The sequence below is a fragment of the Heterocephalus glaber genome, unplaced genomic scaffold (assembly GCF_053883595.1).
Source record: "Heterocephalus glaber isolate CG9 unplaced genomic scaffold, H.glaber_assembly_v1.0 deba00000896, whole genome shotgun sequence".
NCBI lineage: Eukaryota > Metazoa > Chordata > Mammalia > Rodentia > Bathyergidae > Heterocephalus > Heterocephalus glaber.
In genome coordinates, this window is record NW_028258170.1 from 1,817,665 (window position 1) to 1,841,570 (window position 23,906).

General features: G+C 35.7%; 1 protein-coding gene and 2 pseudogenes across 1 annotated transcript; all 3 read left to right on the plus strand.

Annotated features, from left to right (window-relative positions):
• Positions 1-3,656: 3,656 nt before the first annotated feature.
• LOC147828867 (BCL2/adenovirus E1B 19 kDa protein-interacting protein 3 pseudogene) lies at positions 3,657-4,400 on the plus strand (annotated as a pseudogene).
• A 180-nt stretch (positions 4,401-4,580) lies between these two features.
• Positions 4,581-6,470, plus strand: LOC147828868 (olfactory receptor 10AG1-like; annotated as a pseudogene).
• Positions 6,471-10,254: 3,784 nt separating this feature from the next.
• Positions 10,255-11,202, plus strand: LOC147828869 (olfactory receptor 10AG1-like). The gene has a single exon (XM_087207870.1). The coding sequence runs from the start codon at positions 10,255-10,257 to the stop codon at positions 11,200-11,202; it is 948 nt and encodes a 315-aa protein (XP_087063996.1).
• Positions 11,203-23,906: the final 12,704 nt, after the last annotated feature.

A 23,906-nucleotide genomic window follows, 5' to 3' on the forward strand; every position in this document is an offset into this window, starting at 1 on the left:
CAATAACTCTGACATAACCTCACATCTCAATAATTAGACAGAAGTTTACTGAATGAAGGAGTGCGATGTATCATGTACAGGTACAAATTCCCTATGATGAGTGTTATCATTATGCATACCTAAAATGTACCAATCAGTGCTTTGCTATTTAGAAATAAATTACATACTATGAAACATGTTCAGATATTCTCTACCAAAAATAGATATTCTCTGTTTTTGGTCTTTTGGAGAACTGTCTAGTAATCATGTATTATAATAAAATTTTGACATTTACACATACTTTTGTTAAATATATTATCCAAATTGAGGGGTTTTTATTTTATCACATTAAAATGAAATATATTTAGTACTGTAAAGGACAGATTTTGTTTCCCCTTTCCCAAAATGCTAAAGTAGCACACAGCATAGTAATTTAACAGACAAAATTAAGTGATATATGAAATCATTCCCAACATGACTGTTTTAAGTTACACTTCTAGAGTCCTCAAAACTTACACTTTTTTTTTTTTGGTACCGGGGATCAAACTCAGTAACCTTGTGCTTGTGAGGTAGGCGGCAGAACCACTGAGCTAAATCCCCGGCCCAAATCTTACACTTTTAAGTGAACTTTATTAAAGTTATCATCAAACAAGTTACTACAGAAAAATCTTAGAGTAAAAGAGACCTCAACTGTGTGGACTTGGGAACTTTTGTAAGGGAAAACACTTGATTTGCCTCAATATAGCCGAGTTAAAGCAGACTCAAGCTCCTTTTTACTAAGGGTAACTCTGGTAAGATTCCTAATATGAGAAGGTTATTCTAAATTTCATATTGCAACATTAACCACCGGGTCTCCACTGAAAATGCATTTCAGGTGGAAGGAAAGCAGTGAGAGAAATTAAATTCTGCTACAGACCAAAATTATTCTACAAAATGCAGAAATGGCAACAGCTCAGAGTGAACTCAGCAAGGGTTTATAAAAGCAGTGCAGGAAAACTTTACAAATATCCAGTTCCATGTGGGAACAGGGACAGATGCGAAGACAATGTGTGCAACAGCAGCACTTCAGAGAGGGAGCCAGAGACACACAAAGAACTTCCTGGTCAGCCACTATGTTCTCAGCTGACGTTGTACTGGATACATCAATGATCTCCTGAATCAGTTTCCCCATTCTTGGTTGGCTTCCAAGCACAATTTAAAACATGTTCACAAATTTCCTGATGTGTAACCCAGGTTTTAGGGACTTTAAACAGACTTAATATAGGGGAAATAAATGTATCTCTCAGCCTGCTAGATGTCAGATACCCTGAGCTCATGTTTTCTAAAGACTGACTTCTAAGGAACAATGAAAGATAAGAGCAGGAAAAATTTAACTGCTTAGGTAACATTGATCCAGTGGGAAAGCGGGTGGTCACGTAGCAAGTGTGCATAGAAAGAACAAGGACATTTTCAGGACAGGATGGATCCAGAGGTGCTGGTGACCCACTGGGTGACTGATGTCTCTCTGGACTTTATTGGACCAGGTGATTCCAATTACAGCCTAATCTTCAATTTATTGCTTATCCCTCAGGAGGGACATAGGCCTGATAATTCTGTTTTATATGAGGCCTGGCCTCTGACAGATGTGCCTCCATCCACAGTTGGTATCAGTTCTCACCCTCTGCACTGACTCGCTGGAGGGCCCAGTCCTGTCTGACCACCTAAACTATTTCCACCTAACCTAGCTGTCTACAGTAGACTTACCTTAATTTGGCCCTACAACTCACAGCAGGAGCTGAATGGCAGCACTTTTTGATTGCACATACTTAATTCCAAAGAAATCATTCTAAGACAACTTTTAAAAGTAAGCTTCTATTTTTATTGTTCTGCTGGCACCTTCTTTATGGTTTAAGGGATTCCCTAATTTCAAAGGTCAGAAAGCCCATGACTCCAGTGTTCTCTGCAGGCCATTTGAAGTTCATTTCACACCTGAAAGCATGTTCTTGTGTTCTATCATTGGCTCTGAAAACACAGGCTTTAACTCAGAGTCGAAGGGATCCCATTCTGGAAAAGGCCCAAAGGAATCAGGCTTGGAAACACACCTGTCCCACAGTGTGAGTGTCCGGGCATCCTGACACCGGGCTCTCTGGAGTGCTGTGCCTTGTGCTGTCTGGGCTCTGAGTCCTCATCCTGGCCAGCTCCCCTCCAGAGCCTGCCTGATGTCTCAACATCACAGCAAAGGACTCTCCTGAGGGGCCACAAGACAGGCCCAAAGCCTTTCCAGGAACCTTGGCCAGGGCTGGATTTCCACTATCCAGTGCTTCCTTCCCATACAAAAGCATCCTGTTGCAAGGAGGAGGAGAGAGGCCAGGCTGCTCAGACTGTTTCCATCTCCCAGGATAACTTTGCTCTGAGCAATTCCATCTGTGTTAGCACCAGTCCTATTCTTCCAGGAAGGGGAAATGGTCCCCTCTTTGCTCCTCTTGATGCTGCAGGACAGAATGTCCCAGGCCTCTCCTCCCTCTCCCGTGGGCTTGGCTAGGAACGTGCCCAGGGTCCCAGACCTCCATCCAGGAGCCACCCAGGGCCTGGGATGTTAGGTTCTGGGTGAGGGGCTTTGAGTTTATGAGACCTGAGACATGGGTAAGGGTGACCCAAGGGAGGGAATGAAGCAGGGCTGCCTGATATGTTGAGCTCAGTTCTGTTTTTCAGAGTTGAGTTTCTGTTTCCCCAAAATGGCAGAATGAGATCAGGATTAAATTTTACTTTTCCAAATTAAGTTTTTACATCTCAGAAGTGACTTGAGCAGTCTGCCTGGATGGTTGTTGCCTCCCTCCTCACCTGGTCCCTCATGCTCTGTGTGCTTGGCAGTGTGAGCCATGGGTGACTCTATGCCTGGTGGGCTTGGCAGTCAGTGGACATCACCATGAACCTGCAGGGTCACATGGAACATCAAGGAAGCCAGGTGGAAGGAGGGGAGAAGACCCCCCAGGAGCAGGCAGGGCTGGGCAGAGAGACAAAGCCAGGCCAGACAGAGCTGTGCCCGAAAGCTGCCCTCTACGCCCATCCTCTCCCAGCCTCCCAAGGCCTCTGCTCAGTGCTGTGAGCCCAGGGATGTGGAGAGGCTGTGCCAGAGATGCCCCTGATTGATAAAAGCAGAATAGCTCATGGCAGATGGCAAAACCCATGGACATAGATCAACTAAGCAGAGTTGCTGAAATCAGGTCAACCAGTGCCGACCTTTTGACATGTTGGTTTTATTGTCCAGCTGATAGGTAAAAGAAAAAAACTATCGAATATCCACTGCCTGACAGAACGTAATAATTAAAAGTGTTGGGAGTGGAATGCATGATTACAATATTGCTTGTGTTTTTCTGGTACATAAATAAATGGGAAATCCAGTTTCAACTCGATGCCAAAGTGGGGATGGTAGAGCTATAGCTGTGTTACAGGGTTCTTACTTGTAAATGATGCTTGTAAAAAGCCTGTGGAGCAGTAAATCATTATCAGAATGACACCTACATATTTGAAAGTGGACATAGTGCTGGGAAAATATGATGTAAATGATTCTGCCTCAAAATTCTATCACTATGGAATGCAGAGCTGCGGGTCCGTCGCATGCCTGCTCTTGTGCAACCACTGCTGAGGTGCTGTCAAAGCTGGGCACTGAGCTCCACGGTTCAGCAGCCCCTGGTGTCATGTCGCAGAGTGGGGTCCCCGGGTTGCAGGGCTCCTGGGTAGAATTGCACTTCAGCAATTATGCGAATGGGAGCAATGTTTCAGCCTCAGTTTCTATTTATAATGGTGACATGGAAAAAATACTGCTAGATGCCCAGCATGAGTCTGGATGGAGTAGCTCAAAGAGTTCTCACTGTGACAGCCCACCTTGCTCACAGATACCACAAGATACTAATAGAACTTCTGAAATAGATACACATAGCATTGGAGAAAAAAACCTCTCAGTCCGAGGGGGATTATATTGAGAGAAGGAAAGAAGTTGAAAGCATCTTGAAGAAAAACTCAGACTGGATATGGGATTGGTCGAGTTGGCCAGAAAATATACTCCCTAAGGAGTTCCTCTTTAAACTCCTGAAGCACACAGCTACTCTCAGCATGAGAAATACAAGTGTTATGAAGAAAGGGGGCATTTTCTCAGCAGAATTTCTGAAGGTTTTTCTTCCGTCTCTGCTGCTGTCTCATCTACTACCCATTGGATTGGGGATTTACATTGGAAGGCATCTGACAACCTCCACCAGCACTTTTTGATGAAGAATTGGATCCAGCTTTGTTCACGTGGTGGGGATTTGTATCTGAGCTTGTGACAGCTGACGTGAAGAGCTATCATGATCCTTGGGTGGCTGCACCACTTGTTTATTCTGTACACGCTGCATTCCTGATTAGTAAAGTGAATAGACACTAAAATCATGCTGATCTATAATTATACCTAGGGGATCAATTAATAAGCATGGCAGACTAATATCTACTGTATGAATTTGGTAGTAAATTTTCTTTGGCTATTAGATATAAATAATATAAATAATTTTAATATACTAGTCATGATGTATGTAGTACTTAAAAATATGTAACTTTAATTCAGTTAAAACACTTTAATATTTCAAAGAATGAATAACATTGATATTAAAATCACTACATTAAGGGGTTTGCCCAAAAGAAATATTGTGGCCTTATAATTACACTATTGTAGAATATGTTTAATTTAGATGGATGCAGATTGTCTATAAAGACCACTTAATTATATAAATTGTTTTTAATAGAGAATAAGGTAGTTAGAAATTACACTGTGAGTTGGTACACTAAGCAATTGTTCCTTTCTGGTGTCAGAAATCCAGGTAGTCCCCTTAGGGGTCAGTTTTCTGACAAAGGCAATTATTCAGTCTCTTACCCTTCATTACTCTGGATTGCTGGATTTAATTTTACTGTTTGTGCTCAACTTTTGTGTGCTCTTAAAATTAGCTTTATTGTAAGCAAATCTGACTACTTGGGAAGTCTGGAAGTAGAAAAAATAAATTATTGCCAAATACTTTGGAGATTATTGTACTTACATAAGTTTAAGAATCAAATATGAAAATTTCTTGATTAAGTCAGGCCTGTTCCCCATTATGTCATTCTTTTATCTTTTCTACAGTATGATTTTCAGAAAGGCTGCATCTTTGATACAATGCTGTGTTTATTATACTGTATTGGTTTCACCTTTCCACCCTTAATTCAGGTGTGTTAAAATAAATGTAACATTTTAACTTTAAAAAAAAATTCTATCACTATGAGTAGAAAAGAGAAGTTTGGTTCCATGTTCAAACAGAAAAAAAGGAAATGGTATAATTATGTCATATAACTATCATTCAAATTAAACCTTGCAATAGATATAAATGTTATATTTTTAGAAATTGAAGACATTCCTCAGTATGCCTCAGTTGTGCATTTTGAATCTCTACTATAAAAAACTGGAATTTAAATGTAGATTAGAAAACCAATATTCTAATTGTCCAAGCATCACTGAGTCCAGCAGAATTCAAAAATTGGTCAAAGAGTATAAGTGACATATCTTTCTACTTTCACAGGTGAAAAGCTAAAGAATGCCACAAGAAGTAAATTGCACTTCAATGATAGTTTGTTTTTAGGGGGTTTTCTAATATTCCCGGTCTACAAAAGTTTCCTTTTGTGATACTTTATCTATGTGATCGTCCTTTCAGGAAATGGGATCATCATTCTCATAACCAAAGTGGACCCAGCCCTTCACACTCCCACGTGATTTTTTTTTCTCAGATTTTTTTCTTTCTTATAAATCTGCTATGTGTCTAACTCCCTGCCTAGAATGCTGACTGACCTGTGGACACTGAAAGGAAATATTTCTTGTTTGCCTGTGCTACACAGATGTACTTTATCCTTGTGCTTGGAGGAACTGAGTACCTCTTCCTGATTGTGATGGCCTATGACCACTATGTGGCCATCTGCCACCCTCTGCAGTACCCCCTCATCATGAACCCCAAGCTGTAGGAAGCTGGTGGCCGCCTCCTGGCTCATGGGAATCCTGGTCCACATAGGATAGACATTTCTGATTTTCTTCCTGCTGTTTTGTGGATCCAAGCAAATCAATCACTTCTTCTGCTACATCCCTTACTCAAGCTGGCCTGTGGAGACATTTCATAAAGGAGACATTGCTCTTTTCAGTTGCTGTGGTGTTTATCATGGCCCCTTTTCTGTTCATACTGGGTTCCTACAGTAAAATCATCTCCACCATCCTGAAGTTGCCCTCAGCCACAGGGCAAGTCAAAACCTTCTCCACCTGCTCCTCTCACATCATAGTTGTGGCTTTGTTCTTTGGATCTGGAATTATCACCTATTTCTGACCCAGACATGAACAGTTCTTCAGTACAGATAAACTTCTTTCTCTTTTCTACATTATTCTCATCCCAATGTTCAAGCCTATGATCTACATGCTGAGGAATAAAGATGTCATGATGGCCTTGAGGAAACTGCTAACTAAAGTTTAATACATGTGCTGAGGATTTGATCTTACTTACTGGTTTCTTATTTAATTCTGCAATTGTATATAAGAAACTTTCCTGTGGTTTACTTTCCTGGCCTACTAATGATTCCTTTTCCTCTTTTCTGAGGTTATTCTCTTATGCTGGGCTTCTCATGCTAAGGTTGTATTTACCAGAATTTTGCCAATAAAAGACAAGTTTGGAACAAATCTCATATTTTGTGGTCTAGTCTACTCGCAAATTAATTAGTGATTTGAGAATGTGTGAAAAACTGTGCAATTGCTTACCTCCTAGTTGTTGTCTCCTACATTTTTCTCTACAAACAAAAATGTATGCTTTGTTGTTTTCATTATATGGCTATTACTTTCCTAAAGTTATCACTGCAGTCAAAAGCACTAGATATGGTACTTGGAAAACATTGGTTGAAAAACTATATAACTATTTCTTATATTTTTAGATGTTTTACCTTTTTAAAGAAAGAAAATTCCTCTTCATTACTTAGTTAGAGAATACCTAGGAAAAGTTTAAAAATTTAGACTCCACAGATGACACTGTGTGGATTGGAAAGTATGGTAATGAATCTTCAAAGTGTTTCCATTCCCTAAAATGTGACAGTCAGCAGGGATAAAGACAAACCTTAAAAGCAACTATAGCTGAATGCCTGAGCAAACTCAGGATGCTTTGCACATTTCTCCCATCTATTTTCTGTACATATCATCCTGTTTCTCTCTTTGTAGACATTGTTCCTGACAAAATCATTAATAGCGACACTGCAGAAATGTGTTTATCTTGTTCTTCACTAAAGAAAAGAATGGGTGCATCTTTGCTCTATGCAGTCTGCACTGGATTACAGCATTTTTTACACCATATGTAAATATTCACCGTGCTCTAAAATTGACTTTTTATTTTTTGGGTGAGAATATCAATGGAAATTAAAACTGAAATATTGGTGAATTCACTGCAATTCAATTCATTTGTAATATAGTCCTGCTTGCAAAGTCTAAATAACCCAGGAAACATAACTGAAATCATTAAACTGTCCAAAGAAACAAAAAATATTCATAAGGAACAAATGTCTTAAAGCCTATCATCCAATTTGCACTATTTGTCAATCAACCTAAGAAAGGATTAATCTGAGTTTTTGGCTCTTTGTCAGTTTTTAAAATCTGCTTTGTTTTAAAGTCTGTTTCTCCATCAGCACAACATTGATTTAAACAGCTTATTTTATGCATAGTCATAATGTACCACTCTGCTAGTTTTCTAATGGGCACTGGGGAAAAATTTAATGGTCTTAAAAACATGAACAGGGTGGGTGAGTCATTGCTGAGAAGAGAATATTCAGAAAAATAGCTAAATTCTATAATAGACACAGGGACAGTGACATATAACAGGGAGTCCCACAAATGGACATACTGAACATGTGAACACAGTTGAACATGAGAAAAATTAGAACCACAGAATAGAGTTAGTTTTTAATAAATTTTTCCATTTAATAAAATACCCTACCCTAAAGTTGATGTAAATATGTGACAAGAAAGAAAAGTAGATTCTTGTTTACCTAATTTATCTACAAAATAATTCTAGGTAATTTGGAAACCTGAATATTAAGTTCAACATAATAAATCTTCACAAATATAATGTGTGTTATCTTCATGACTCTACCATGAGAACAGTAGGCTTTCACCACTGCAAATATGGTTGACACTTGGATCTGCATGAATTGTGAGAATAAAAGTAAATGAGGCAACTACATATAACTTATTAAAGGTCCTGAATGCAATAGCGAGAAATTTCAAATTTTCCTTGAAATGTAATCAAGTGCTTTTTCACTCCCAGCAAACTCTCCGTACATTGGGGGAGCTTGACAGCAAAGAGAGGAAGAAAGCAATGAAGGTTCTATTAAAAAAAATAGCTCTCAATAATGAACCAGAACAATTACCAAATAGAAATTGGCTTCCAGAAGTTACACTTATGCACAAGAGTAGATGGTCCCCAGGGTAAGAGGGACTATTCCTATTTAAGGGTATTAGGAATAGGAATAGTTCTTAAAATAAGCACAAGTATTGTAGCCTACACGCGATTTCCTGAGAAAAAGCATGCAAATTTATAGGTAAAATATTACTTAAACCTTCTTAGACTGCTCAATGCAAATTTGTGAAGGTGAACTGTGGTAGAAATACGAGACTGTTTTTGTTAAGGATGGTTTCAAATTAATAAAACAAAAAAGCACGAAAATTTGAATTCTGTATCTGAAAATATGTTATTTTATATAATCATGAATCTATAAAATTTCTTATTTATAAAGTTAAATAAAATTAGGTGTGTGTCAAATATTGTTTATATTAATAATTGAAATAATTTATATGAGACAAGCTTGATGGAGTCAAATGGACAGACAGGTATAGTGGATTTGAGAAGAAAGGAAAATACAGAGTTTTGCAAATTTGGAGAAGAAACATTAAGAAAATGGATTAATTAAGAAATGTTAAAGCAGTGTAGAATGCCTCATATTGAGTAATGTTAATATAAAACAGCAAGACTTAACTTTGCTTAGATTTTTACTTGATTTTTAATTTTTAATTAGCACGTGTTTGAAGTACACACATTTTACAACCTTCTTGAGAGTGTGTACATGTATACAATACAGCTGGATTCATTTTTTAATCCCCTTCTTCTATCCCACCTCCCTTTCTCCTTCTATAAATTCTCTCCCTCATTTATTCATATTGATATTATTAATTTACAGCATCTCTCTCTTGCAAAGCACAAATGAGTAGCACAATAAAGTATGCATATTGCAAGCCAAAGACATAGTTATCTTGCAAATGGGAAGGGATCGAAGAGAACTTGGATGAGAGGATTTGGACAGAGGAAAGGGAAAGAGTACAATGAAGACATGCTTTGATTTCTAGTTCCATTTCTGTACTTTGGAACTACTATGGCCAGGGTATGTCACTATTTATAATCAAATTTAATCAAACTTACATTGTAAGAGGACGATATTAGCAAAAGAATATAGAGAAAAGAAGTTGCATTTGATTAAAAGGAAAGTATATAATAATGGAAACAATAAAAGAAGACAGGACATAGAAGAATATGATAGAGAATTAGTCATATTTTTCATTAAGTTCAAGTTTAGTTAATATTTATAATTTAGGGGAAAGTAGGTGTTAATAAGTTATTATTATTCTGACTTTAATAGATTTAATATTTTGTATATTGGATGAGAGAGGTACACATAGAAAAACAGTAATCATGCACTTATTTGCCTTGTAATGAAGAACAGATTTAGGGAAATTGCTTCCACTGCACTGCTAAAGGAGGATGTAAAACCCAATTTTTACTAAGAATTGAAAGCTTCCAGAGAATGGCCTTGAAAGTAAAGAAGATGTAATACAATTATCAATAAAGAGAAAAACAATAACCTTGGCAAACAAGAGAAAAAAACCTGTAAACTAATTCTAATTAAAGGAAGAAGAAGGAGATGATAATGCTCTACGTGCTCTCAAGATCAGTAATAATGTACATTTCTCAATACTCTTGAGTATCATTACAGCCAAGTGTAATAAAGTGTTAGAGTTTATCTATTGAATGAAAGTTAACTGCATGCCACTTCACCTTTGAAGTTTCAAATCTCATGTCATAGAAGAAGCAGTGAAAATTAGAAATAGCATAAGAGATCAAGTATGTATATCTACAGACCCAAGTAAGGTAACACGACAAGGCATGTCCTTTCAAATACAAATGAATTGACCAGCCTGAATACACCATATCTACAGATGATATGCAAATGGGAACAGAAATATCAAATAGCACTACACTGGTGGAATTTGTTCCCTTGGGGTTTTCTGATATTCCCAACCTTCAGTGGATCCTCTTTGGAACATTTTTACTCATGTATCTGACAATTCTGATCTGCAACAGCCTTATAATACTAATAACAATAGTTGACCCTGCTCTTCAGATGCCTGTGTATTTTTTCCTTAGCAATTTTTCCTTTTTGGAAATCTGTTATGTAACAGTCACGATCCCGCGAATGCTCATGGACATCTCTACCCAAAAAGGAAATATTTCCATGGTTGCCTGTGCTACGCAAATGTGCTTTGTCCTCATGCTGGGAGGCACAGAGTGCCTCCTGCTGACTGCAACGGCCTATGACCGGTACATAGCCATCTGCCATCCTCTGCATTACGCCCTGATTATGAACCGCAAGTTCTGCTTGCAGCTCGTGGCCGCCTCCTGGATCAGTACAGTTCCCGTTGTGATTGGGCAAATATGCTGGATTTTCTCTTTGCCCTTTTGTGGGTCTAACAAAATTGATCACTTCTTCTGTGACCTCCCCCCATTACTCAAGCTGGCTTGTGGGGACACATTTGCAAATGAGACAGAAGTCTATGTGGTAGTGGTGGTGTTTGTCACTTTTCCCTTTCTGCTGATCATCATCTCCTATGGCAGAATTGTCTCCAGAATTCTGAGAATACCCTTGGCGGGTGGGAGGGCCAAAGCCTTCTCCACCTGCTCCTCTCACCTGACAGTTGTGGTCTTATTCTATGGAACAGCCAACATCACTTATTTACAGCCCAAACCAAGGCAGATTGAAGACATGGGAAAGCTCCTCTCTCTTTTCTACACCATTTTGATCCCAAGTCTGAATCCCATCATCTACTCGCTGAGGAACAAGGACATCATGTTGGCTCTGAGAAAGCTACTAAGTCATCAGCATGGGGAAAAGACTTGAAAACGCAGAAATAATTTGCTGATTGTGCAGCATTCCAAATGTATTCAGAAATATTCAGATGTTTCCTAAATAACTCTAAATTGCTAATTTATAACATGATTATCAAATAATATTATGTAAAATGATCTTGGTTTTAGATATTTTTCTTAAAACCTTGATAAGGTCAGTGTAAAATTGTAACACTTTTGACGATCATTGATCTCGTTTTGCAGGTCAATCCTTTTTCTCTTATCTGAGTATTGATCTACAAGCTGAAACAGCAAGGTCCTCTGTTTTATCTCCTGGTACAGGAAAAAAATACATACATATATATATATATAGTTTTATATATTATCTTATATCTCTAAAGTGTATAATAATACAAAAAGGCTTTAATATTTCACTGTTACAATTATTTTAATATGTTCAAAATTCATCACTTATTCACTGCTAGACTTCCAGTGTACTATTTGACCTAGAATTCAAAATGGTAGAATACCAATGCAGAGAATAAATTTTATATGCTAATTACTCAAACATCTCTAGTTGATAGAAAATAAGCCAAAAGGAATAAATGCCTATTTTTCTCTTTTTATACATCAAATCTGAGAAGAAATAAAACTCACTTCAATAAAGAAATTTATTCTTTGGTGATTTCCTGATATTTTCAATCTCTGATGTTTAAAAATATTTTCTAATCTACATCAGAATCCTGGGAAGAACAGGACTTACTGTAAATGTTTTCATACCCAGGTTCAGCTGGGCAGTTCATACTCCATGCATTTTTCTCATTGAGTGTCTTTTATATTTCATATTCTTAGAAATTCATGACCTGATGGACTCAGCAAGCAAGTGTTTTGCTTCCTTGTCTGTGCTGTGCACTCGTACTCTGTCCTTATCCTTGAAAGACGAGGGTTTCCTCTGGACAGTGAAGCCTGTGACAGCCAGGGCACCACTGGTATCCATGCCCAGTGCCTTCCGTTAGGGACCTCAAGATTTGTGTCCAGCTAACTATGGACCCTGGGGTCAGCAGAGTTTGACATCAGATAAGGAATAAATTGCGGATTTTGCCCATGTTGTTTGATGGATCTATGAAAATCAATGCCTTCCTGTGCGACATTCTCTGACTAGTAAGGCTATGCTGGCAAGGTACTTTTGTGAGCAAGACACTGGTCAGCACAAGTGTCATGCTGTTTTTGCTGATGCCTTCTGTGATGATGCTTGACACCCACAGGAAAAAAAATCCCATCATCCTCAAGTTATCCTCAACAGTGGGACAAGTCAGAACCTCCTCCATGGGTGTATCTCAGTGGTGACTTTTTAAATTACGTTTATGAAGCAAACCCAAATGTGCTCCTGGAAGAAACACATTTGTCCAATTTTTCTATAACTTTGTTTCCCTAACCTTTGACATGGAGTTATATATTCTTAGAAATAAAAATCTAGGTGTAGGGGTGGTGGGAGGGGAAGGGGAAAGGAAAGAAGGGAAAGGAAAAATTATGAGAAAGAAAAAAAAATGGAAACAAAATAGGAAAAAAGGTCCAAAGATGAAGGAGTGAAGGGAGGGGAAGGGGAAAGGAAAAGAGGGAAAGGAAAAACTATGAGAAAAGAAAAAAATGGAAATGAAATCTATGTAAATAGGGAAGGGTGGAGGGGGTGAAGGGCACACAGGTAATGGGGAAAAATAAGAACCAAGATATATCATGTACAGGTGCAAACACCCAATGATAAATGTAAATGAATTGTATACCTAAAATGTACCAATGAAAGAACTAAAAAATATAATAGGAAAGGGTGGAGGGGGGTGAAGGGCACACAGGTAATGGGGAAAAAAAATAAGAACTAAGATACATCAAGTACAGGTACAAGCACCCAGTGATAAATGTAAACATATTGTATACCTAAAATGTACCAATAAAATAATTTTTAAAAAAGAAATAAAGATCTCATTATGGTCTTGAAAAAAAATGCTATTGCACAACATATAATGATTTATTTTCTCAATCAAATCTTGCCATTACTTAGTCAGAAATACAGCTACTAGTTTAATTTCTATCTTAATTGAAATTGACTGTACTTATATACTTTTTAACTTTATACTAGATTTTTTGAAATCAGAGTGATACTAGGAGAGGTTCCATTCAAAATAAGGAATTAACTTTTTAGCAAATCTTGTGTATATCAGATTACTCTAATTACTCCAATAGTCACTAATGGCATTTGAGTCTTTACTAAAAAAATGCAGGATACGTGGTCTAGTAAGTTATGTCATTATATTTCCCCTAAATATCACAGGATATTATTATTCTTTTCTTATTATCATTTTAAAAATAAGACACCAGATATTAAAGAGTAATCCATGTGTCTGGTGGGATTGCTGGCACACTGCTCTAATCTTAGCTACTTAGATCTGAGGAAGGAGGACCTTATCTTTCATGCCAGCTTGGGTATCATAGAGAGCCCATTTTAAACTCAGAAAGAGTGAGGGCTGGCTGTGGATGGAGTTCAGTGGTAAGTACGTCAGGGTTGGATAACTTCTCCTGGGAAAAATAGAGTAATAAGCATGACCAGGTCTTGGGCCATATTCATTGAATAACTATAGAACTTTTATATGTTGAAGGCATCTGTACATGGATTTTGCTTCCTTATGATTTAAATCTTAACTTTTTTATCTATTTTTTAATCTGAAGAAAAATTACACATGGAGCCTCCACAGAAGGGTCTCTGTACAAAGGCACAGTATGTGTCAGTGGCAATAAGGAAGAAATGTATTTAAATTTGGGTCTGGAAACAAACTGAAGTGATGCAATGCTATAATATGCTGCAAAGGGATTTATAATATAAATTTTCCTGACTACTAAAAAGCCTCCAAGTGTAACTAGAACTAAGAAAGTAGGCTGGAAATGAGAGCCTACTCTGTAGAAGTGTCATTACCATTCTATATTTCAAATTTGAAGTTTTTATAATTAGCAAAACTAGAGATGTATATTGAAATATCATGCCTGTTGTTCATGATAAAAGTTTGTTACTTTAGCTAGTATAAGAGGCTAAAAAAGAGATGTGTCAATACGTGAAGCATGCACGTGTTACTGTGAGCAAAACCTTGCTTCTCTAATTCCAAAGCCCGGGTAGAGGACAAGAGGGAGGAACATTAAGAAAGGTAATGGGCATCAAATACACAGCTTGGGATCTGGCTGTTTGTTCCCCAGTGACTATTGTTAGAGTGAAATGGTAACGTGCTATGCACAGCATCTTTGCCTTTGGCCAAGATCTGGTGGGGTCACTGGGTGAGTGGTCAGGGGACCTGAGTGCCAGCCCTAGGGTGACTATTGGCAAGAGAGTATTTGGAACAATAAATGGAAATGCTGTTTTGCAGGAGCCTAGAGTTAAATATTAAGATGCCATGTGTGAAAGTAACAGAAACAGAAGGAAAAGTGAGATATTCTTACTTAAAGAGAAACTAATGTTTTGAGAAGACCTATCTTGCTATGGACTTGTCTACTTCAATTGTTCTGGTTGAGAGGAAAAAGGAACTATATCCAAGAGAGTAAGTATGAATTGTTTTATGCTGCTAGGATTTTTGTGTTGATATTTTCTATAATTTCTAGCATGCTGCAAATCTCAGAATCAATAATTGACAAATGCTGAAATGGAAAGCTTTAAGCTTAAAATTTATACACTCAGTGTGCAAATTTATATTTTACTTTCCTATAATGGGTTAAACTGAAACAAATATGATATAATTTTTAAAAATTCCTTTATTGATACATTTTAGGTATACAGTATGTTTATATTTATCATTGGGTGCTTGTACCTGTACATAATGTATCGTAGTTCTTATTTTCCCCCATTACCTGTGCACCCTTCATCCTCAATATGATATAATTTTAAGATTATGAAAAGCTACATATGTATAACATATTTAGTGTTAACAATCTGCCAAGCAGATAACTATAGCTTTTATTTGTAATAAATCCTCCTGAATGATAAAATATTGTTTTGTCTCTGTTTTTAATAACTTCTGTGTCCCATTATGTACAATGTTGCATGCTATTTAAAGGGAAGCTAAGTCGCAATTTTTTCTCTATCATAATTTTATTTTATTTTATTTTATTTTATTTATTTCTTTATTTGGTACCAGGGATTGAACTCAGGTCCTTGTGCTTACAAGGCAGGTGGCAGAAGCACTGAGCTAAATCCCTGGCCCTCAATCATAATTTTAGAAAAGATATTTGATTACTAAGAATGAAAGTTAATGATAATAACGATAAAAAATTTCAAGCACTGAAATTTACCTACTTTAGTTATCTTTTTTTCCTCAGATTCCCAAGTTAACTTTAAAATGAAACAAAGAAGTATAAAATAAAATGCTGATCAAAAGAAGCTATAACAATCTGCATTTTTGATCTTTGCTTTAAAATTTACATTTTAATCTAGCATATTGTAATTATTTATTTTCAATAAAAGGTGTTGCATCCCTTTTTAAAACTATACTATAGCAGGCCGGGGATTTAGCTCAGTGGCTTCAAAGCCTGCTGCGCAAGCTCAAGGACCTGAGTTCGATCCCCAGTACCAAAAAAAAAAAAAAAAAACAACAAAAAAACTAAACTATACTGTAGAATATCAATACCACAACAGCTTGTTATCTGTAAACATGCACTTATAAATTATAAGATTGCCTTTTTTTAGCATTCAATAATTTTACATAATTTCTGTTGTTTCAAAAAGCATATTGCTATTCAAAATATTCTATAGATTTTATCTTCAGTATATGTCATGCATGAAACTCTTTTATTAAGTAATCTTATCTTCAAAACATTTACATATTAAAAGGATTTACATTTTTAGAAAAGAAGTTCTAAAAACTTTAACACACTTTATATTTTTGAGAAGTATTCACAAAATATTACACTTCATGAAAAAATGGTAACAAATAAATGATTGTCTAACTTCCTTTTGTGTAATAACTATCATTTCAAACTTCTTTTACTCTATATGAATAGATATTGAAGATTTTGTAAAATTATTGCATCTTATAAAATTTTATAATTATATCATGATGTGATTTTTCATGTTTTTTCTTCAAATTTGAACATAGATAATGCTGTAATAGCATTTTCTAATGCTCGCCTTAAAGTGTGTTTTCTAGAGTCAATGTCTAATGTAGTAAAGATGGAGGTGATATTTAATGTAAAGTTACAAGGAGTAATTTCTATTCTTTATAAACCTAGTCAACAAAACTATGTGGTGACTGTGGAGCTATGATACTGAATTTTGAAAGACTGTTAACCCCAAATGAAGATGATAAGTATAGAATATAACAATCCCATACAATAAACTAAATAAGAGAATAAAAAATGAGTATATTATTTTCACAAGAACTCTTTAAAGTAAACTCTGGATATTTAAATAGTTTTTTTTAAGTCAAACACATATGAAATACTGGTTATAAAATTCAAATATACATCTAGGAAAATAATATAAACCGTAAGTTGAAATCCTGACATATATGCGAGATAGTAAAAAATTATATAAACTCTTTCATGTTTTCTTCTTTATCCATCACACATCATATGGGGAAAATAAGATATGGGCATTAAAACTCAATAGAATAATTTCAGAAATGAAAAGGACATATTATAATAGATACTTGATATTCATAACAATAGCTCAGAGAAAACTTCAGTTAAAACTCATTACCTAGGAAAAAGTTACTGAGAATCTATTGTGTTATCTGTACACTACCAATATACAAGCTCATATATTCTCTAGCTAAAATACTTACTCTTTGATTTTGATATTTTTAGAAACTGTCGAGTCATCCTGTATTATTTTAAATTGTCTTTGTTTATTTTGTCTTACACGTAGTTCATCTCAGACATATTAATAATAGTGAGAATTTTTTTTAAAAGTGAGAATAAGCAAAGGCAGAAAGCAAAACACTTGAGGATAGATTTACTAAGCAGTTTCCAGAATCATATCACCAGTCCAAAATATTAGTATTTTCATTGTTTATTAACCACCCAACAGGCCAAGATATTATCAAACACTTGCTGCATTATGAGATGTGATAAATAAATGATCTTGAATTATAATGTATGATTACAATGGTGATTAAGTTATTATGATAGGTCAGTGAAAGCCAAATACAGTTTCAAATTTCTGTGTACACAGGGATGGTACAGCTATAGCTGGATTACAGGTAAGGGAAGCACACAATGTACCTGAAAAGGCCTGCATGGTATAGTTTATTCATTACCAAAAGTTACACTTAAAATTTTGATGGTGGACATACTATTGAGAAAATATGATAAAAATATCGCTGCATCAGGATTCTGTTGATATTCATAAAAAAACTTATTTGGTTCTGTAGCCAACTGGGGGTCGCCTCCTGGGTCAGGGCAATTTCAATTGAGATAGGGCAGATTGTCAGATTTTCTCCCTGCCGTTTTGTAGATCCAAGCAAATCAATCACTTCTTCTGCGACATCCCACCCTTACTCAAGCTGGCCTGTGGAGAAACTTTCATAAATGAGATGTTAGTCTTTTCAGTTGTCCTGGTGTTTATCATGGTCCCTTTTCTACTCATACTTGGTTCCTACAGTAAAATCATCTCCTCCATCCTAAAGTTGTCCTCAGCCACACGGCAAGTCAAAGCCTTCACCACCTGCCCCTCTCATGTCATAGTTGTAGCTTTGTTCTTTGGATCTGGAATCATTACCTATTTCAGAGCCAAATCCAAAAATTTTTGAAGCACTGATAAATTTCTCCTTTCTACACCATCACCCCCCTGATCTTCAACCCTATGATCTATGATCTATGCTCTGAGGAATAAAGATCTCATGAAGGCCTTGAGAAAATTAGTAACTGATGCTTAATGTATTTGCTAAGAATTTGAACTATCTGCTTTCTAGTTTAATTCTGCTATTTTTTAATGAGAAACTTGCCTTTAGCTTGCTTACCTGCACTACTATAGATCATGTTTACTCATTCCTGAGCTTTTTCTTTATGCAACACTTCTGATATCAAGATTGTAAACGTGTAAATACCGAATAGTATCTCTAGTGTGAGAAATTGAAAGTGTAAATAAGGATGAAAATGATTAAAACAAATAATTGATAATTTGAAATAGGAAAAGGCCCAAAGGGGTAGGGGTGGCAGGAGGGGAAGGGGAAAGGGAAGAAGGGAAAGGAAAAATTATGAGAAAGAAAAAAAAATGGAAACAAAGTCTATGTAAATAGGGAAGGGTGTTGGGGGTGAAGGGTGCATTGGTAATGGAGGAAAAAATGAGAACTAAGATACATCATGTTCAGGTACAAACACCCAATGATAAATGTAAATGTATTGTATACATAAAATATACCAATTAATATATAAATAATAAAAAAAATTTAAAAAGATTGTATCAACATTCATTTTTCTAATAAAATAATTTGCAAAAAGTCTCATTTAGTGTACTAGAGTACTTCGTCAAAATTTATTGATGATTTGAAGATAGGAGAAAAACTGCAATTTCTTACCTAGCAGTTGATGTCTTATACATTTTTTTCTCTAAAAAAAGTCAAACTTTTCATGATTGTCTTCCTCAGATAATTATTATTTTCATAAAATTATCTGTCAATAAAAAAGACTAAATGTGCAAGTGTTTGTTGAGTGGCTGTTTAAAATTGCTTACGTTTTTAGGGTTTTACCCTTATTAACAAAGGGAATTTTCTGCTTTATGATGTAGAAAACACCTAAGGATAGTTTAAAATTTTAATGTCTACATATGATGCTGTACAGCAAGTATGATACTTGCCAGAACCCTAAATATTGATTATGCTGTAAGCAGTGCAGGCTGCAAAGAGTTAAATCCTTCAGTTGGCTTACTTTATGAAGCAAGTCTGACTGAAGCTACATGACTCACAGAAGCACCTCATGAGCACTGTGGAAGCTCACAGGTTAACATGATCTCCCTGCTAATGGCCACAACGGAGACCAGAGTAATGACCTATGAAGCTGTGGGGTTGATATGAGATAACATCCATAGCTGAGGTCAGAGTAATCACCCAAACTCCATTCCCACAATCAGTGTCTTCATAGCTTGAACGGCAGTGCTCTAATTACAACCATATATTTTGTCTATCTTTCTTGTAATTCGAAAATGAGTCAACTTCTATTTAAAGCCTTGCCTGCATTGGTTTCCATGCTAATTTCATGTACTGCACACCTATACATGCACCTTTAGCCTGATTGATGAATAATGAAATTTGGTGGAAAAGACAAACCAGGGCCTTTTGTCAAAGAGCATTGGCCGTCCCAGTTCATAATTTTTCTTAATTCTGTCTTAAATTTTTCTTCAACCTTGCATTGAGCATAGGACAAGTGGGGACTAGAGATTAATGCAGGAGTCTCTGGCAGATACTAATGCTTCGAAGTATTCCCATTGACTAAAATTGTAAAGTCACGAGGGATAGAGACAAATCTTAAGAGAAAATGGAGCTGGGTGTTGGGAAAATGGAGAACATTTTTGAAATCTTTCCCCTCTGCCTCACTCCAGCAGCAATATTCACCATATTTTTGATCATATCTCATAAAACCATAAAGAGCAGGGACTTTCAGAATTTATTCAGAAAGTGCTAAGCAAAATGAGATAATATGTTCAAAGCAAGGGGGGTGGTAGTTTGAGAGGAATTAATGCAATGTGCATTTCCTCAAATATTTCTTATTTAAACATTCATTGTATGAGGTCCTCACCCCTTGTAGTATTAAAAAAGAGATAACTGAGAAGAAAGAAAATTAAATGGGAGAGGAACGATTTCCACATTCCTAATCCATACAGGTGCACATTAGTGTCAGTTGTAAGAGATGTTTTGTAATATAGGCTGGCATATATTACAGTTAAGAACACAATATTAACATACATTTGTGTCTTCTTGCAACTGTGAAAAATATATTCTTACTTGCTGATTTTATCTACAGTGTTATAGGAGATCCGAGATTCTCTATATAAAAACTTCAACAAAATACAAGGATTGGAGAGAAAATAATCTAATTTTGGCTGTGAATGACTATATAGAAAAAATGGAATATATAGTATAAATGGTAAAATCAAAAAGAGAAACTATTTTATTTGACATATGCATTTGAAAAATCACTTTTATTTCTATAGAAAAAAGCTAACCAAACATGACATCACATGCTATGTGGAATATGACAAAAATGTCAAATACTTAAGAGTAATTTCGGTATGTGTGCAGGATGTCTGCTAAGTAATGTATGAAATAGTATGAGTGGAATTGTAAAGGAGCAAATAAATGGATTTCTATCCATAGATGCAAAACACAACTACAAATGGATTTCATTTCCTTAGGATTTAAACTTACTGTATTTACCTATTTTTAATCTAAAGAAAGATTACCAATGGAATTACAATGGAAGGGTTTTTATATCAGGATTTTATAGAGAACACACCATGTACAGGACTCAATAAAGAAGAGAAATATTACCTTTTTGAGCTGTACACAAACTTTAGTGATGAAATATTATGTCTTTCTGCAATTGAGATCAAGAAATGGGTGTTTTCTTATGTTTTTATTCAAAATTTTAATAGATATACTTTATTTTGTGTTTAAAAAAGAAAATGCATTTGTCATGGACAGAAGAAAATAAACTTTTCATTTATCTATTTATTGAGATAAAATATCAAAAGTATTAAAGTTGCTACAGAGAAAATAATGAATGAAATATCTATGATGAGTACAGAATTCATAAAAGTCATTTAATTTCCATATAAAAGAATGCCACAGAAAATGATAGTGAAATAACTCTCCAAGTCCAAGAGTTCTGCCCTCCATAGAATCAATTAACTGCAAATCAAAATCATTTCTAATAGTAAAGAATTGCACTATACTGAACAAATACTGACATTTTTGTCATTTTCTCCAAACTATTTAGTACAATAACTCTTACATAACATTTACACTACACTAGGTATTAGAACTAATGTAGCCATGACATAAAGTATACCAAAGGAGTACATGGGTTTTGTAGAAATATGCAGGGTTTGCCTAACTTTTTTTTGCCTAATTTTTTTTCCACATTTTAGATTTTATTGGTTGTGTTGAGGATCAGTACAGACACTTCACATTGTACACAATTTTTAACACACGTACCGAAAATCTAAAAAACTACGTATTGTTTCTTTTTCAGTTATTCCAGTGACTTTCCAGCTTCAAATTTGGAGGCAAATTTTCCATCAAAGGATTAAGTACCAGTATCTTTGAACGCTGATGAAGTGTTACTTAAGTCTCATCAATTCACAATTTCTTATCATATACACTACATACTCAAATTTTTGATCTTTCACAGCACATTAGCAAAATTAGGCAAACTGGACAGGCAACTGGAGTTGTGCATGTCTAATGTGCCTTTGGTATCTAAAGTGTCTTTGAAACAATGACACATATATGTACAGGAACTACTGCATGATTATATAGAACAGGATAAAAAATCATAAGTATTTAAAATACTTGTCAAAGAATTTTCAAAAATCTAGCTTGTAAATTATGAAATTATTTAGGGAAATTTAAGAAGTTAGTAAACTGGTATATAATATCCGTGTACTAATATATTAGAAAATCTAACATTGAAGTCTTTTCAGTTTTATTTCATATGATCCCTAAATTCTGTGTGTGTGTAGGTGTATGGGTGTATGTGTGTGTGTGTGTGTGTGTGTGTGAGAGAGAGAGAGAGAGAGAGAGTTTAATTAATTCATCAGACTTAGTCTAAACTTGTTGTCAGGAAGCTGAATGATAATTGCCCAGGTATTGTGTGAGAAATAAGGTACTAGGATGAGTCTACTGGACACTATACCTTATTTTAATCCTGCAGATAGTTTGACATTAATATTACACAAGTGATAAAAAGAGCCTAACATCAACCTAGAACACAAGGCAAATGCCAAACTAAAACATTGCAGAAGAATGCAAAAACATGATCATTCCACCTTCTTCTCATTTAATAGACTACAAATATGGAATACAAACAAAAAACGGAACTGGGAGACAACTTGATAGTTACTTCCTATCTTTTATAAAATAAAAACTCCCAAGTAATCCTGAAACCTAAACATCAAAAACAACACTAGGACATATTCATATTTGGGTATATTATGTTTGTGGATTTGGCATGAGGAAAATAATTTTAATACAATTATTAGTATTGGTGGAAAGCATTGCTATGACAAACTGCATTCATTAAAATGTGCTCTTTGACCAAAAAAGGCATTTACAGTGAAATTTTGCAACTCAAAGGCTTAAATTCATCTTACATAAAGAAGAGCTTTAAATCCCCAACACAGGAAACTCAAGACAAAACATGATGAGGAAGGTGAAAGAATGCTTCACAGGGGTCCAAGAGGAAAAAAGTAATACATTAGTAACAAACAGATTAAAAATTAACACCGCGTAAACTAGATCAAAATAGAGGACCAGCCCAATATATGTTTGTAGTAAATAAACCCTTCACTATAGCAAATTTACCCTTTGGGCTGAGGATGTATGAGTTTGGAGGAAGTGATAGAGATATAGAAACAGAGGGAAGAGAGGGAGAGGTTAGAAGTGAGGCTAGAGGACACAGAAAGATCATGAAAACTTTGGAAAACTGTTGAAGACAAGAGGAAAAGACAGAGTGAAGGAACAAAGATAAGAACAGAACAAACTGATAGCAATAGGGAAGCTGAAGCTGTATTCACCTTAATGACAATCAAGAGAAGGAAAGAGAAAAAATAAAAATCTGAAATAGGACAGGAACAAGAACAAAAAGTGAAAGAAGTGAAGAACAAGAAGGGAGAATGAAAAAAAGAAAAAAAAGGCCTCCTTCATGGTATGTGTCTGTTGCCATTATAGACAACATGGGCAGCAGTGTGTAGATCTAAGTCAATCATTCTCAGCAAGCCAACAGCAATCCCCTGAGATTAGGGCTGATCGTGGAAAGGTACAAATTCCCAACGATGAATGTCATTGCATTGTATACCTAAAACTTACCAGTGAACTTAATAACAAAAAAATGTTTATACTGGATGAGATCCATAACTTCCATCAGAATGACAAAAATATTTTTGAAAGACTAAGAAAAGTAAGGGGTAGGAAAAAGAAGAGGAAGAGGAGGAGAACAGGTTGAAAAAGGAGGACTCCCACACTCACTGCATGTATATAGGATATGAGCTGGTGTCAAAGGTCACCTGGTGCTGCCCGTGAACCAGCACGGCGCATGGCAAGCACCTGCCTACATGTAGGGAAGCTACCTGTCCCAGGACGTTTCTGAGGCAAACAAGCTATAGTCAGTAATTTCTATTAGATGAGAATAAATGCCCATCAACTGGAGACTGGATAAAGAAAATGTGGGGTTATTTTTTATAAAATGGAGTACTACTCAGCCATAAAAAATTAGGAATTAGAGACATTTACAGCTAAGTGGATGCACATTGAGGGAATACTCTTAAGTGAAATAAATAGGACACACATGTGTAAATACCAAATAGTTTCTCTGCTGTGAGAAACTGAAAGTGTAAATAAGGACTAAAATGTATAATAAGTAATGCAAAATAGGAAGAAAAGGGGCAAAAGAGAAGGAAGTGGGAGGGCTAGGGGAAAGGATAGAAGGGAATGGGATTAATATGAGAAAATGGAAAAATAGGAACAAAATCTTTGTAAATATGGAGGAATGGAGGGGTTGAAGGGAGAG